This window comes from Micropterus salmoides, unplaced genomic scaffold (assembly GCF_014851395.1).
Source record: "Micropterus salmoides isolate LMB-PRFRI ecotype aquatic unplaced genomic scaffold, ASM1485139v1 Ms_hic_scaffold_12, whole genome shotgun sequence".
NCBI lineage: Eukaryota > Metazoa > Chordata > Actinopteri > Centrarchiformes > Centrarchidae > Micropterus > Micropterus salmoides.
Genome location: NW_024040263.1, coordinates 1,041,061 through 1,058,271, shown reverse-complemented (window position 1 = coordinate 1,058,271; position 17,211 = coordinate 1,041,061). Strand labels below are relative to the sequence as shown.

General features: G+C 39.8%; 1 protein-coding gene across 1 annotated transcript; it reads left to right on the top strand.

Annotated features, from left to right (window-relative positions):
• Window positions 1-383: 383 nt before the first annotated feature.
• Window positions 384-16,535, top strand: LOC119898601 (GTP-binding protein 1-like). Its single transcript, XM_038712748.1, has 14 exons — window positions 384-522; window positions 786-967; window positions 1,428-1,539; window positions 3,502-3,682; window positions 4,269-4,452; window positions 6,439-6,603; window positions 6,752-6,875; window positions 7,604-7,718; window positions 8,692-8,836; window positions 9,525-9,707; window positions 10,934-11,069; window positions 11,172-11,350; window positions 11,510-11,656; window positions 14,397-16,535. The coding sequence occupies exons 2-14, from the start codon at window positions 788-790 to the stop codon at window positions 14,508-14,510; spliced, it is 1,965 nt and encodes a 654-aa protein (XP_038568676.1). The 5' UTR covers window positions 384-522; window positions 786-787; the 3' UTR covers window positions 14,511-16,535.
• Window positions 16,536-17,211: the final 676 nt, after the last annotated feature.

Below are 17,211 nucleotides of genomic sequence, written 5' to 3'. Positions count from 1 at the left end.
TACAATAAGTGCATTTCAACCAAGAGGATACAGTCCCCCCAAAATGCAAGATTTATTCAAGTACATCAGCTTCATCAAATATGAAGTACTTTAAGTGCTAGTGCACATGCATAATTATTATAACGTTCTTCAAAACTAATTATAGACAAATAAAAGCATAAATTCTGTAAGACTTTCTCTTGGATGATAACAAATTAATTGTTGACTTTTATTTGTTGGTCATACCTAAAATTTTTTCAGACATGTGCTAACTTATAGTATATTGTAAGGCTATTATTATGTCATACTAAAAGTGTGGTGTGTGCGTGCGTGAGAAAGAGAGAGCAGTGTGTTCTTTTAGTTTTTACTCACCCGAGCAGCACGCTGATATCAGTGTGTTGTACTTCATCACAGTGGGCGTGACTTTACGTGGTGTAACCAATCCCCTGTCTCCATTTTGTGATGGGCGTGCCATAGATTCAGTGCTTAGAAGCCGAAGCTAACGCCGAATAAACAACTAAGTTAGCTTGTCAGCAACTTCTGGTATGCCTTCATTTCATAAGAGATTAAATCATGTAATTGTACTTCATTAACCATTTAGATTTCCAAAAATTTGAATGTGTGTGTTACATATTATAAGAGCAAGTTTGATGTTTGGTTAGCATTAACGTTAGCTAGCTGGCTGTGATAATCAATCTAACTTTCTGTCTTTGCTAATGGCTAAGTTAAATGCTAGCTAGTGAAGCCAGAGAAGGAGATACATTCGTTTATTTATTCTGCTGCGTTTGCATTGTTTCTCTTAATAGAAATGGCGTCGTTAACGGCGACAGAACCGGAGATATGCCCGGGTGCAGCAGAGTCCATAGTGCCCGCTTGTATGTTTGCACCGGACCAGGGATGTGCCGACGATCCATCCAGCGGAGAGTGCTTTGAAGACGGCGAGGGCACAAACGGCGAGCCCGCGGATCATTTAGACTTAAGCAGCAAGGTAGGCCTCACTCAATATTGCAACTACCAACGTTAAGTTTTAAGGTGATCAAACCGAGCAGCATTCTGTTTCGTTTCGGTAAACGAATGCTGTGTAGTAACATTACCAAATTCCTGTTGCATGGATCCTGCACACAGCGCATTTTGTGCTGGCTCTGCAGAAAGTGACACGTATGTTGCATTTCGTATTTAACTACATCCAGCTGGCAGGTTTACCATCCACGGGTATATCTACTGTATGTGCTAACATTGAAAAAGAAGCCTAAGGCATCAGACAGAATTGTCAAAACACGGCCACAGTTATTGACTGATTTGCAGAACACATCAGCCTTAGAATAAAAGCCAGAAGCTGAAGTTGCAAAGTGACAGATACGTTTACTGGAAGACTTGACTGTGTTTGCACCCGTCTGACCTTTCCATGTCATCCCTCTGTTGTCTCTTCCCCTTCTCTCATTTTTCAGCTGGTCCTAGTGAGTCCAACAGGGGAACAGTATGATTCATTACTACGGCATCTAAGGGAGCGGATAGATGAGGGATGTGGAGAGACAATCTATGTGGTTGGGATGGGCTCAGGTAAGGGTAACTAAATTTCAAGCAACTTAAGGATGACGTCTTTAATTGAGTATACACTTGGTCCACCGAACAGCTCATAATTCAATAGATTGTGAACTAAGGTGTTGCCTTGCATCTTGATATATCAAAGAATATGATTTTTTGTATTAAATGAGCCAGTAAGTTTGGTTTTATGTGTTGGTGGATTGCATTGATAGTTTCAGAAGTATCAACAGTAAAGTGTGTTGTCCTAGAACAACATCTCGGCTCTGATTTAAACTTTACTGATGCTGTATTGGCCTTCACAACATGTACGCTAGCTGTTAGTGCTTCTGTAGTTACAAGTAATAGTGAGCAATGTTGAAAAATATGGTAAAGCATGAAGCAGTTTTAATTTCAGTTCTGAAATGGTCAAGCACTTTATGAGAATGAGCTGGAGTGATGACATGTTTGAACAATAAAACATATTTTGATTTTTGAAAGATAAATGTGACAAAATCTCATTTAAACTCACATGGACCTTTTGATATCAGCACTAGACTTTCCAAAGCAAGCACCATTGAAATGTCAAAGAATATGAAATTGTTCTGTCAGCATCTGGAAAAGATTTGTTTTAGGCTTAATGTAGTCAGTGTCCGCTTTGGAAATGTCACGTGATACCCTGTAACATTGAAAGGACAGTAGTCCATAACTAAATCACTTGTGGCTAAACAAGCCCCATTCCAGGGTTTGAGTTTTGGCATGGAAAGTAATCTTTGTTTTTGGTCATCTGGTGTGTGGTGAACATATCCCATAGATGGCACCAAAGGCCTTTAACATCTTACCAGCTAGATTGATTTTAAGAATGGAACCTTAAAATCAAAAGTAAGAGAAAACCGAGACACAATTCAGTAGCATTTCGTGTAAGACTGGTGTTTATTTTCCACTCACTCACTCATTTGAGGTATTGAAAGATATTGTTGTACATCTGCATAAGTAGTTGGGGACAGGCCAAACCACCAGTGTGTGTAGTATCAAGCTATCACGTCTGTCAGCTGTGGCTCTGTGTGTTCTACCAGGCGGCTAACCTCACTAGTTTGTAATTTAGTTTCATTCTGAAACCCTCTGCCCCACACAGAAACACGAGGGCTTTTGTTAGCAACCAGAGATATTTTTTGCCTGTTACAGCAACATGTGTGACCCATGTGGCCTGTTGGGTGGGTCAGAGGGGATGTGTGAATGGGTGTCATTTTTCAGTGCTCAGCATAGGGACTGTCACTAGTTCAACAGTTGATGTCTGTCTGACTGGCTGGGAGAGCAGCCACCTGACTGGCCAACTGACCTGGCTGGTTGTTTCCGTTTCTCAGTCTGGTATAACCAGACTTTCTGGCTAGTTTGTGGTAGGGTGTTTGTTTGAGGTGTTTTCTATTGAGAGAAGGAGTAGTGAGCTACATTAACCATAGTAACTGGTAGCGAGTGTCGGCATATTGTAAATTTTCTTAACTAAAAAAAAGACACCTAATGTAGTGTATGTCTTTGGAAATGTATATTAACACCTCTATGTAATAACCTATGACACAATCTAGAAGTCTGCTGTTCTTTGATTGTGTCCAAAGCGAACTGGGGGTGATGATCCAGGCATTGTGGTCCCAGTAAATTAGATTTTCTCATCCCCACACTAAACACACTCCAGTCTCTCCTAAAACCACGTCTTTCTTCTACAATGTCTGCCTCCAGTGTGGTATTTGTGTTCCTGGGCACCACCCTGTTATATAGCAAGTTACTGACATTCCGAGGGCGAGAGTGTACATTAGCCCTGACATTTGCAAGACATGCTTGTAAATTATATGCCCGCTCTTCTGTAAGGCACTCATTATAAAAGCATACATTAAATAGTAGACGTGTAATGTTATCACTCTATCCTGCATCAAAGTAACTCTCTATTTCTTCCTGCCTTGTTCCTTTCGTTGCCCCGCTCCCTTTTCTTGCCCCCCCTCTGTTTAGATGGAGGTGATTATGGTCTGGATGACAAAGACATGGAGGCGTCGGTAGCCACGGTGCGGTCGCTGTGTGAACAGATTGAGGCTGACCTGATCTGGCTGAGGGAGAGGACGGATACCGGTGGAAAGATTCAGGACTACCTCATCCGCCGGCGTGTGGGCGAGCAGGATTTCCTGGAAGTCAGGTAAAATTAAGAGAAAAGGTTCAACAGAATATTAATAAGTAATATTTTGTGCACCACATGAGCTACTGTTCCCACGAGTACCTATGAGCATGGCACTTAAACCCTAAGTGAGTATGGATGCACTAGGCCACAGTTCTGCACAGTCGAGAGATCTCAGATGCAGAAAATTTCACCAGAATGCAGGAAATTAAGTGTTTGATGCTCATAATTTTCATATAAGTCAGCATTGAAGATTTCCTAAAAATAGTGATAAAATCTCACCTCGTCTCGATCTTGTGAACTCGAAATCGTGTCTTGTCTCTTGAGCTAATTTTTATCGTCACACCACTGGTGGAATTGGATATGGAGAGATACTTATTCCATGATTTTTATTAAATTAAATCTGTATTATTGAGTAATGCTGAGGATACCTGTTCATTTACAGCAACACCTTGTTGAAAATAAGACATCAAAAACGGTGCAGGCTCAATTACAGCACTTACTGACAGGGAGAGGATGTGTACCTACTACCACTAATATAACAACATGTATTTCTCTGTACTGTTGTCGTTCTCACCCTCCATGTTCTCCTTCATGTTGTCTCCAGAGTGGCGGTGGTAGGGAATGTGGATGCAGGGAAGAGCACTCTGCTGGGAGTTTTGACCCACGGTGAGCTGGACAATGGCAGGGGCTTCGCTCGCCAAAAGCTCTTCAGACACAAACACGAAATGGAGAGTGGCAGGACCAGCAGTGTGGGCAACGATATCCTGGGTTTTGACCAGGAGGGACAGGTGAGCTTCTGCCAGTGCTCAAAACTTAATGTATAAACATGGCAAATGCTAAATGAAGAAAGTGATAGCACCTATCCCAAGTTTTCCAGTTCTCTACTGCTTTTATTTTTTGAAGACTTTTGGACCAAAAACCACTAGCAAAAACAGTGCCTGTGGAGAGGCGACGTTTGACAATTCAGGTTCCAGGGTTTTTCCTGGCTTAGAATGGGCCTCCACAACCTGGAGGAGTAAAGGTATAACTTAGTGTATTAATAAATATTATAACATTATACTATTTAATGTTAGTATAATAATATATTCATAGGTTACACTTGATTTGGATTATCTGCCTACAGATAGTTTATTAGTTGAGATTCAGATGTTAAAAAAAAACAACCTATCTGTGGTTAAGGTTTTATTATTGCTAATGTTAGTGTATTCATAATAAATTCAGATAATATTTTAGGCTATAGCTTACTATTAGTAGCCTATGATATTAATTCCAGATGGACAAAACAGCAGTTTAATTTTTGTGGGTTGTTTTCAGTCATTAAATTATTATGCAAGAAAAATGCTCTGCATGGTGGTCAGTCTCAAAGCAAAGTACTAATTTGTCAATAATAAAAACCGTGTATAGTTTGCTATGATGCCTCAACCTTTTTTTAATGTCCCGCCTACTCCAGGCTGTGATTGGTCGGTTAACGAAAACTGACTTTGACGAACAACTATGCACACAGCTGCATTAAAGTTACCCAATCCCGATCTCCCTGCAGAGATTAGCAGGCAGGCGAGAACGGGAACAGGTGAGCGTCACGTAGTGCCCAGAAACCCTGATTTAGAGAGGGCAGAGGAGAGTACTGATGCCGGTACGCAAAAGAGTAAAATGTAAAAATGACAGTTTGTATATTGTGAGAAATTACAGGAAGTCATCTCTCCCATTAGCGCAAGCTTTGTAGCGGAGCGTTCAGGCGCAGTCAAACCAACGCATCAGCTGCTTTAATAAATCCAGTGCCAGCAGCATGTGTAAATACAGCGCTGTGGATGAGCGGTGAGGTGACTGCTGGAAGTCACGACATCGTAGTTAAGTTTATGTTCTGTTTGCTCAACACGTTTGGGGAATATTTGAAACACTTTTTTTTTCATTCTGATCATTCTGGTGATTTTCCTTTGGCGCTCACTAAAACCTCTTTGGGGGGCACCAAAAATATCTCTATGCAGGAAAAACCCTGGGTTCATTCACTTCATCTGTCATTTTATTTTGAACAGTGGCTGGTTGGCCATAATTCTTCGCAGTTAAGGGACTCAAATTCTAGCTTCCATCCATCCATCCATCGTCAACTGCTTATCCTGCGTACAGGGTCACGGGGGGCTGGAGCCAATCCCAGCTGACAGGGAAAGGTCGCCAGTCCATCACAGGGCCATACAGAGACAAACAACCACACACTTACGTTCACACCTAAGGACAATTTAGAGCCACCAATCAACCTAGTCCGCATGTCTTTGGATGGTGGGAGGAAGCCGGAGAACCATCGCAGACACGGGGAGAACATGCAAACTCCACACAGAAAGGCCTGAAACGACCAAGGTTCGAACCCACTACCTTTTTGCTGTGAGGTGACAGTGCTAACCACCGCGCCGCCCTCAAATTCAAGCTTATTTTTAATATTTAATAAAAATAAATAACACAAGTGTCAGTAATGGGAATCCTACACTACATGAGCTTGACTAACCTGGCAAACCAGTCTGATAGACAGCAACTGGTGCACCGCCAAAACACACGTTTTGGGATTTCTTTTCCTGGCGAGTCTGACTCGAGACTGCGGACATTTGTATTACAGATTTGGTCTTGGTTTCAGAAATGTTACAACCCTAGTTCAAATATATTTTACATTCAGATCAAATACTCTGAAAGTTTCAAGAACAAAGTTGTCAAAGCATCAAAGTATAATTTATCCAAATATTTGGAGAGCACATTTCAAGTCGTCTTTTATTCTGTCTGTCCTTTAGGTGGTGAACAAACCAGACAGCCATGGTGGTGGACTAGACTGGACCAAGATCTGTGAGAAATCCTCTAAGGTCATCACATTCATTGACTTGGCTGGCCATGAGAAGTACCTCAAGACCACTGTCTTTGGCATGACAGGACACCTGCCAGATTTCTGCATGCTCATGGTGAGAGATGGCAGGGTGATGGGAAAGTTTGTGTGTGTGTGTGTGTGCGCACGTGCCATAGTCCTGGGTTGTATGTCAATTTTCAATTAACTTTTCAAATTTCATACAGACAACTCTCTTTCCCTGTTTCTCCTCTCTCTTCTCTCAGGTTGGCAGTAACGCCGGCATCGTTGGCATGACCAAAGAGCATCTGGGTCTGGCACTGGCCCTAAATGTGCCAGTGTTTGTAGTGGTTACTAAGATAGACATGTGTCCAGCCAACATTCTGCAAGGTCAAGACACATTCTATTATAATGCTTACATTAGTCGTAGACCTATTAGTGTTAGATTCCAGTAGAAGCTGTATAACTGCAGAGCTGTACATCTCTAATAACTAGCATCGCATCTCTGCCCAACATCTGACAAATTAAGATAAGCTACTGTTGAAGTTCCTATATGTTAACACTGCAAACACACTAACAAGTCAATTATCAGTGAGAATAATGTCTTGCATGGATAATTAAGCATAATTTATGTTCCCACAGCGATAATTAAACACATAATTACCACTCCGTTGTTAAAAATGGTTGATATAGACACTAATTCCTTCTATACACTACTTTGACCTACTGCTGTTTACAGACTACTTTAATGACGTTAAAGCCTTTCAGGCAATTGCACCCCCTAAAATAATGGAGTAATGTGAAACAAAAGCAGGAAGAGTTGAGCTGCAAATTAACAAAGCAAATGGGAGCAGTTTAGAAAATGGGGAGTCTTCTTACTTAAACATGCTTTTAAAATAAAGGGCTATCTCTAATAAAGGTATGCCCTTTTCTCAGTTGTCCCTAAGTATGTTTTCCTTAATTCCCACTCCTTGGAAGCACATTAATATTCAGTATTTCTGCAGTCTGTTCAGTTGCGTAGTGTGTTCCCTCCCAGATGCTGTGACAGCCTTTGGTTTTGTTTGAGAATTACTCATGGGATGCATTTTGTGTGGATTTGTCTTTGTGTGTATCTGCAGAGACGCTAAAATTATTACAGAGGCTATTAAAGTCACCAGGCTGCAGGAAAATCCCTGTGTTGGTCCAGAACAAGGATGATGTCATCGTCACAGCCTCCAACTTCAGCTCTGAGAGGTAACAGCAAAGACAAGGAGGGGGCAGGGGGATGCAAAGACATAAATAAACTATCCAAATATGGAGAGAAATAACACTCTCATTGAGAAACGCATAGAAAGGAAAAGAGATGATGTAATAAAAAGCTACAAAGAATAGTTTTTTATTTAATCCTTGAATGCATGTTGTGATGTTGATCACTATTCTTTAAGAGTGCACAAGAATAAACATATAGTGTAAGTGTGGACAGATGGAAAATTCACTCATGCAAGTTTAGTTTGAATTTATCAGCAATTACTAGTGGAATTGCAAGTACTTGACTGATGTCTTCTAAAATCATTAAGTGAGATTTTAGTTAAATAGTTTTTTGTAACTCCATTCCATTTGTGTGGAGCGTAGTCACTGAAACCAGTTCTTCCATGCTCCGTTTGAACACGTGGTACAGCTAATGATAAAATATCCTGTGAGATTACACGCAGTAATCAGAAGACATATTATCCAATATAAGAAAAACTATCCACAGTTTTAAAAACATTCTTTTTGTTTTGTTTTTTCTGATAATTCTTCATTTGACATTTCACAAAAGGCTGAACCACAGAACATCTGTGAATAGTGGAATATTCTTCAGAATAAAACCTTCAGTACAGCCCAGTGTGGGAATGTATTAAGTCACATTGCCTTTGTTCACTGTTACTTTACTGTTTACTTACTATTTACTACTGTTTTGAAGAAGGATTATATTATAATGAAATGAAATCCACATGGAAGATTTTTAAACATTTCCAAGTTAATTTGAACAAATTTGTGCAAATATTCATGCTGGTTTAGCAATCCCTATAGGGAATCTTCCATCCCTTCACAAGTCCTGCTCAAGGACATGTGTGTGTCAGCAAGTAGTGCAGATGCTTGCTGACATCTTGTCTCTTCTGTATTGGTACGTTTGATGATACTTTGAAGAGTCATTCTTTTCTCCTCTGACTCTCTCTCTCTGCAGAATGTGTCCAATCTTTCAAATTTCAAATGTGACGGGAGAGAACATGGACCTGTTGAAGATGTTCCTCAACCTCCTCTCATCTAGGACCAACTTCAGCAACGATGAGCCTGCTGAGTTCCAAATAGACGACACATACTCAGTACCGGTACAAAATAAAACACACACTAGCTATACACTTTAAGATGTTTTTTCATTATAGCTCATAGTCAGTCTATTTTATTTTCTGCTTCCTCACTTTTCTTGTCAACACATTAAAGTGGTTGCCAACAGGAGCAGCTTGACCAAACACAAGAAGTTGACAGGGGTCCAAATGTTAAAATCAAGCCCTGAGGGGAGACAACAGCAGTTTTGAGAGTCTCTGCTTCTGAGAGACACCTGCAATAGCAGTGTATAAGAGACAGTGTTTTTATTTGGACAGCCAGTCTGTCACAGCTTTTAACGGCAGAGCAGAATACAAAAACAAGCACATTTTGTGCGCTTCCATAGCACACTTCACAAAAGCTTAAACATTTCTTTTTCTTTATATGCCACTTGAGTGAAAGCTGTGGCAGTTGGCATAGAAGTGAAAATAGTTTACACAGAGTACTTCTTTCTGAATATAACAAGACGATTGTGGGTGTCATGTGAAAATTCATCGTAAGGTGTGAATTTTCACAGCTTGAACTGTTTACACTTACGCTACATCCTGAATGTACAGACATACTTTGAAGAGAAGTATACACTCAAGGTTTCACACTAATGGAGGCTTATGAAGACTGTCTCTGCAGATGACCACAGCAACCAGGGAAAGAAGCGCAGTGAACCAAAATGACCCATTGTTCTTCTCTTGGCAGGGTGTGGGCACAGTAGTTTCAGGCACTACGTTACGTGGAATGATACGACTCAACGACACGCTGCTCTTAGGCCCAGACCCACTGGGCACTTTCATCCCCATCGCCGTTAAATCCATCCACCGCAAGAGGATGCCTGTCAGAGAGGTTCGGGGAGGACAGACGGCGTCCTTTGCCCTCAAAAAGGTTTGTGGGTCAGGTTGCAGATTTCTCTCTGTTTGCCTAACTGATAGTTGAAAAATGATAAATCGATTAATCAGTTGGACATGTTTACAGTAAAAAAAAAAGAAGATAAAAACGCACGTTTGTTTCTCAGTTTGTTTTATTTAAACAATTCTAGTGGCACATTAGTGGCGCATTAATTCATGAAGCACAAACAATTTGAACTGGACCGGCCAGCCCCCACAGCCTCGTCCAAGTTTTCAGCTAGGTTGTCTGCTGTGTGTCTGACTGGTATGGCCTTGGTTAGCAGGACCGCTGATTTCAAATGCCAGTTGATGAAGTCGCTTGTAACTGTTACAGAGCTCTCTGCATATAACTAAGTCCCAACAGTCAGTCGTTACAGACACCTTGTCGGCTGAAAGTCAGTACACCTTAACGTCTTCTTTTTTTTTTTTTCGTTGTACCACTTCTCAGCGCCAATAGCAATACGTTAGCCTGGTTCAGTTTTGTTCACAAGCTGACAAAACTCCCTCACCGTCCACCACGTTTATAGGCATCGTGTCCATTTCCATCATAAAGCAAACCCTTTGATTTGAACAGCTGTGAAGTGCTGACTTTTCAGGTGGTACGACATTGACGTTGTACCGGATTTGTCGCAATATTTACATTAAGTATTGTCCTCTTTTACAGTGTAGTACTCCCACGCTGGACTGCATTTCTCGCTTTTATCTTGCCTCAACACGCACCAGTAGTTTTTCTGAACTGCAAAGGTGAAGTACACCCTCTTGTGGTATAAAAGTTAATAAACTTGAGCTCTGAGAAAAAATGGTACACAAAATATACATGTCTGTTTAATACATTTTAATCAGTTAAATTCTTAATAGCAATTAACTAACTATTGATTAATCATTAACATCCCTATTTGTGGGAGAAAAATTTGGCTGAATTACTGCCATGATAGAACATTTTAAATCTTCTTTATTGCAAAAACAGTTGACAATCTGACACAAAGTTATGTTTTTTAAAAGCTTCTGAAAAGGATAATTATCCTGAAACTTCTGGATGCGATATGCATATTAATTAGTTTCCTAACTTTATAATCAGTTTTATAATGAATGCAAATCCCAGCGTGTGGGTTTAGGTAGTGTACTGTTTCTAATTCTGGGTTGGCTTCATCACTTTCCCCAACTTTATTTTTCACTTCTGTTCCTTCTGTTTTTTTTGTTTGTTTGTTTTTTTTGTTGTCACAGATCAAACGTTCATCTATAAGGAAAGGCATGGTGATGGTTTCCCCAAAGTTGATGCCACAGGCCACCTGGGAGTTTGAGGCTGAGATTTTGGTGCTACACCACCCCACCACGATATCCCCGAGATACCAGGCCATGGGTTAGTGGCAACACAGTCAAATCCCTTCCACACTGATATGCACCCTTTTATGCAGTCTTTGGTTTGACCGACCTGGGTCACACTCTCTCTTTATCCCACCAGTCCACTGTGGCAGCATCAGGCAGACAGCCACCATCCTGACCATGGACAAAGACTGTCTGCGGACAGGGGACAAAGCCACAGTCCACTTCCGCTTTATTAAGACTCCTGAGTACCTGCACTGTGACCAGAAACTGGTGTTCAGGGAAGGGCGCACCAAAGCTGTGGGCACCATCACAAAGGTACTCGAGCGTATGGTAACTTCTGTATTTCAGTGTAGACGTGGGATCTCAGCACTCTGAAAGTGGCCCCTTTTACATGATGAGTGTCATTTGAGTGTCGATTATCAAAAACTCTGATTAATGCAGGTTAACTGACCCTGGCTGTGCATGTCATTTCAGCTTCTCCAATCCGTGAACACCCAGGCAGCTAAGGCCCAGCAGGCCAAGATGCAGGCCAGTAAGAAGTATTTTAAAGAGGGCACAGCAGCTAATGAAGAGGCTGGATCAACAGCACGGCCACCTAGTCCTAACGCAGCACAGCTTCCAGTGAGTAAATCCATGCTCCAATAACCATTTATAATGTGTAATAAGTTTTAAGGAAAACAAGAGAGAGATTTTTTGGTTGTAACATGTTTTAAGTTAAAGTCATGGGCAGAGTTTGCCCTGTGCATCACTGTTTTTAAGGATCAAAAAATGAATCCTCTGTCTTAATACTCAATATTTTGGTCATTTTGTATTGCTTTTTCATTTTGTTTAAAACAACTGACAATATAATTACATATTGCAGGACAATTATCCTTGATTTATGATAAAAAGATTTAGAGTTGAGTTTTCCTGTCATTCTTTATTTAATTTATCATATTTAATAACATTTAAAAAATAAATGCAAGATTATATTCAAACATTTTTGTAAAGCTGCTGCAAGTTCTTTTTTCTTTTTTTTCTGTTTTTACAACAAACAGACCTGTGTTTGAAGCAGAATATTCACATTACCATTTTAAATACTGCTGGTAGTGGTGAGCAATCTGACGATTTTAGATCGAGATCTACGGCGTCCACAATCTACTTTTCAGGCAAATCGTAGAGGTTGCGGTATTTAAAGTCCTTTTGCTTCTGTTTCCAAACTTCACATAATCTCACTGACTAGCTGATCCACGCAAAGTGAACAAACCATTAGAGTGATGTAGGCAACTTTCTGGCTTAGCTGACATATTACTTCACGTAACTCTCCCTTGGGTGACGTATTGTAAACAATGCACATAAGTTGTGAGTGCTGGAAAAGTGTTTTATGATTATGTTATCTTTTGGCTTCTGTTCAACAACTTCAAGTTAAACTCAGATATTTATTACCATTTTGGAACCTACGTAGTATCTTTTATGCAATATTATATTATTCTAATGTTATAATGGTGCAAATGGAGAAATCCATGGGCTGTTTCAGGTCTGGCTATAGTCTACAGGGCATTTCAAAATTGAGAAAAACAAACTTAAGATTGTGGATCGTAATATTATTTTTCGGCTAGATCACCCACCCCTAACTACTTGTTTTATTTTCTTGACTCTTTAAATAGTTAATTCCGTTTCACTGTTCGCTCTCTTACCTGTTGTTTCATCCCTCAATCATGTGATTATTATTTTCCCCCAATTCTCCTTTTATTTACCTTCTTAACTTGGTCATAACAAACTGCTTTTATCTTCTACGGTCTTCTCATCATTCTATCTTATTCACTCACCTCCTCGTTTCCCATCTGATGTTCACCCCTCCTCTTTTCTTCTTCTGCACATCACGCTCTTTGCTTAAATTTTTAACACTTTTCTGCTCCATCTCTCCTGCTTTTCCTCCCTCCCTCTCTCCCTGTCTTGGCATGCTTCGTCAGACAGTGGCAGAGGAGGAGGCTCTATGTAAGGATGGGAACAAAGAAAACAAGGTAAAGAAATTTCTGCAGACTGTTTGGGTCGTGACGAGGTCCATGTCTTGGATGTTTTCTTGGTTTCTTCACTTTTAAAGTTTTTCAACCAATATTTTTTGAGCATGCAAACTCCTATTTTATATTCCCAGTTTCACAGAGTTACACCTGAAAGTTACTCTAGTAGAGCACAACTGCAGTGTTTATCTGCCGGCTACTGAGCAGCTTCATTAAGTGTTTAATTGACCCTTTACTAAGTCACAACCCAAATATGCAGCTGGCCAATCACAGTGCAGTAGAGGGCTCGCTCTAACTGAGGTTTTATGGCTGCGCTCCATTGACTCATACTCGTTTTCTAGCTTTTTTTTGCTGTGTTTTTCCGAGATATGATCAAACACTGTTCCTGGACCACTTGTAATAGTAACAGTCGCTACCCAGAGAGATTGAAAGGAGAAATACAATTAATTCCCTTTCCAAAACATAAAACATGTCCAGAAAAATGTAGGCTGTAGATTGTTCCTAATGTAGTGTTAGCTAACAGTAGCTAACTTACTACTGAATATAACTTTATAAAGCCCCGCTGGTCGGCTTTTTAATAATTGTAATACCCAGCTGTACAGGAACAGTGTTAATCCTTAATATCGTTGTCCTTTGTTTCAATCATCAGGTGATGCTGTTCACTTTCACTCTGTGATCGGTAGGCTTTAGCTTCTATCAGCATTTTTTCCGCGTCAGTTTGACAAACTGAAAACAACCTTCAAATACACAATGCAACTGCAAAACTGTCTGCTTCTTTCTGAGATTGCTTTTTCCAGAAATTGTACAGCATTACTCCAGGGAGTGCAGTAACAGAGACAATGGTAGTGCCGTGATAAATGTCAGACAAGTCAGACGGGGGTGTGGCTTAGCGAAGGGTCAATTGTTGAAGTAGTTGCTGAACCCCAGTGTTGTTTTTTATTTAGAGCTGAGGTATTTGCCTTTTAAAACAAACAAACAAATAAACTTTGTGGCTTGTACTGTCTTTTCTTTCTCCCCTTTTCTGTGATTATGGAACCAATATATTCTCAATTTATTCTTCAATTTATTCAGGTTCCCCCCTGTTCATGGAATTTAATATTTAAATGTGACCATATGTTTTTGAAGGTTTGAAGTACTGACATTGGATAAAGTAAGAATTGTCTGGTTTTCAGCAGTGTGTTAGAGTGGAGGTGGGTCACCCACCCTGAAATGGAGACCACACCTGCTAATGTCAGATGAAATAATTTTATTTCTTCCCCTATGTAAAACTTGAAGCATGTTTTTATTTACCCTCTTAAACCTTTAAGTTCTCATAAATGCATCTTTAATATCTGAACTGTGGTGTTCCTCTCTGTCTGCAGCTCAAGTCGGGAGGTGGAGGACGCAGAAGAGGTGGTCAGAGACATCGAGGGAAAGGACTGAACACTGCAACAATCTCTACAGCGGTGCCTGCAGGAGCAGCAGGCACCGCCTAAAACCTTCCATTTCTCTTCAGCTCGCCTCATCTCCTTTACAGGAAGGGAAAGTGACTATATGGCCATCTGGTGGTTTCACACAAAGACTGACTGCACATGTTTGTTTAAATGATAACTCAACAACTTTGTTGATTAATTATAAATTATGAATAATCAAGTGAGTGAATAATTTTCCTCATTAGGTCAATTTAAAGCTTTATTGGTGTAATTAATTGTGGGCTGCTGAATTTGATATTGCGTTTTTATTTAGTTTGAGTTTATGCAGTTATCTGCAATTGTAGATTACATTATATAACCTTTCCTATTTTAATACAAAGGTTTGGGGGTTTTGTTCATCAGAACCTATTGTAGATTCTTTTTTCCCAGCCAGCAGAAGGATCAGTCACTTCCCCTGCCTAAACTTTCTCCACCTTCCACAATGTACTTTATTTTTTTTGCGCATCTTCTTTTCCTCATTCTACTCTTCTAGCATTTGTAACACACCTTTTTCCAGATGGCACCAGGGTTTGGAGTCTATTTACTGTCACATCAGTCATTTGAGGAAGTAGACTGTGTTTAGGAGACTGCTGGTACATTGACATTGGCAGTTTAAATTCACATTGGGAATTGAATGAACTGGAAGGGGAACTTCTTTAGGGTGGTAGCTAAAATTCTCATCTGGAAATCACAAGTAAAGCAAATCTTCAGATGGTAACAGTGCCATGGTTTGGTGAATTCTGCTGCCAGTTGACAGGAAAGTTATAATCCTATCCTGGACTTGTGACCACTGTACTGCACTGTTCACCAGTCATCACTGTCATGTAACAACATGCAGCATCATTATCTTCCATCCATTTGATCTCATATGGCCTAAGTTTATTCTAGCCATTGTATCATTGTTATGCCTTCCTTTTTAAGCCAGTGTTGCAGTTTTACTAGTTCCAGTTCATGCAGCCAAGAGAGAATAGATCCGAAATACCTTTGCCCCCCCCAACTAATGTCAAGTGTCAAAGTGGCTTTGTTATGTGTTAACCTGGCAGAGGTCCTCTTATCTTAAGCCAAGCAAGCACAAGCACAACTTTCTGCCATTTTGACGCAGTCTGACCACCAACAATCCAGAAGTTGAAAGTCCACGTACAAAAATGATTCATCCACTATTTTTACTACTTCAGTGCAAAAACTCAAGCGGTGTTTCATACCTTTTAAATGTCAAAAAGCCAAGTAACAACATATTTAATTCACTAAAAATGATTCACTGTGACTAAAATATGTTTTGCCGCCAGCTTCTAAGCTTCAAATTTCCTTACAAATGTATAACAGACACAGGAAGTCAAATTATTTCATATGACCAGAGATCAAATATATTATGGTAACCAATTATTTAAGTGTATTTCTATATGACTCAGTTTTGACTCTACAGCAGTCAATTAGCCAGATAAAGCATGGGACGGAAACTGTAGAAAAAAACATGTTATGGGTCTAAACACACTAGCGAATAGTGTACAACAAGTTAACAATGCAAGTCATGTCAGAATTTCTCTAATAAGCGGACATAAACCATTGATCACATCAAAGTAATCTAAACATTTAATTGAGTTGCCACATTCTATTTCAACGGACAACTACAACCTTTTGTTTGCTATGTATTTTTTCTACTAGTTTTATCCAATTGTTTGTCCTCCACCCAGTTTTGAGTTTGTTTTTGGAAGGTAACTGAACACTTACACCCAGTATACCCTTTCATATACATACTACAATTTAATACTGGTCTGAGAGTCTTTTGGGTCACTGAATTACCCATATTATGAAGATCACAAACATACTGAACTGCCAGAATATATCCCTGTCTTTCTATTAAACTATTTTTTTTTCTTTTTAAAAGACTTAAAAAAACCTTTTTTTGAAGGGACAGATTTTGTGTGTATGTTTGTACAAAAGTACAAGTTGTGCAGAAGAACTAAGGATAAAAAAAAAGATACCATTTAAATTGAGTGCTGCCAGTTTGTGTTGTAAATCCTTTTAAATAAAGATGTTATAGAAAACTGACATCTGGATAATATTGTTTTTTTTACATTTAAGGCATTCAGTTAGCTAGATAATTGCAAATCGAGTCCAAGAGGATAGAGCTGAAAGGAGACTGTTTGGGAAATTTAGCCTTTCCTAATTACATAATTGCTTTGGATGTTAATATTCTGTCATTACCCAAATAGCATTCTACATTAACTTGTAGATGCTGTTTGACCCCCGTCACGATATTGCTGGTTGTTTACTCAACACTGAATTCAAACTTCAGAACAAATTTTTTGTGTGTGTTGACGTGATCAGGAAATGAGTTCCTGGTTGGAAGAAGTTCTGCTTTTTCATACCCATACAAATGTTAAAACTACTCTGATTTTTTTTTCTATTTTTCTTCAGTTTTTCACTGCACTATGAATCATTTTAGTGTCTTTCATGTCATTGGTGTGATTTTCTGGCCCCACCTTGTTTCCAGCCACTGCAGGCAACCTCTTTGAGACCTGCCCTGTGCCAAAAGGCAGACAGACAAAGTGAGGAAGTAGTAAGAGCCACAAACAAGTCATGTGCTTGTTGTTGATGGTATCTATTTCTCCGTTATACATTACCTATTATGAGAAATAGCTATATAATTCATGGCCACAGTTCAGCCACACTCACCTCCTGTAACAGCCTACACGAGTCTCATGTTGCAGAAATAAGTGTGCAT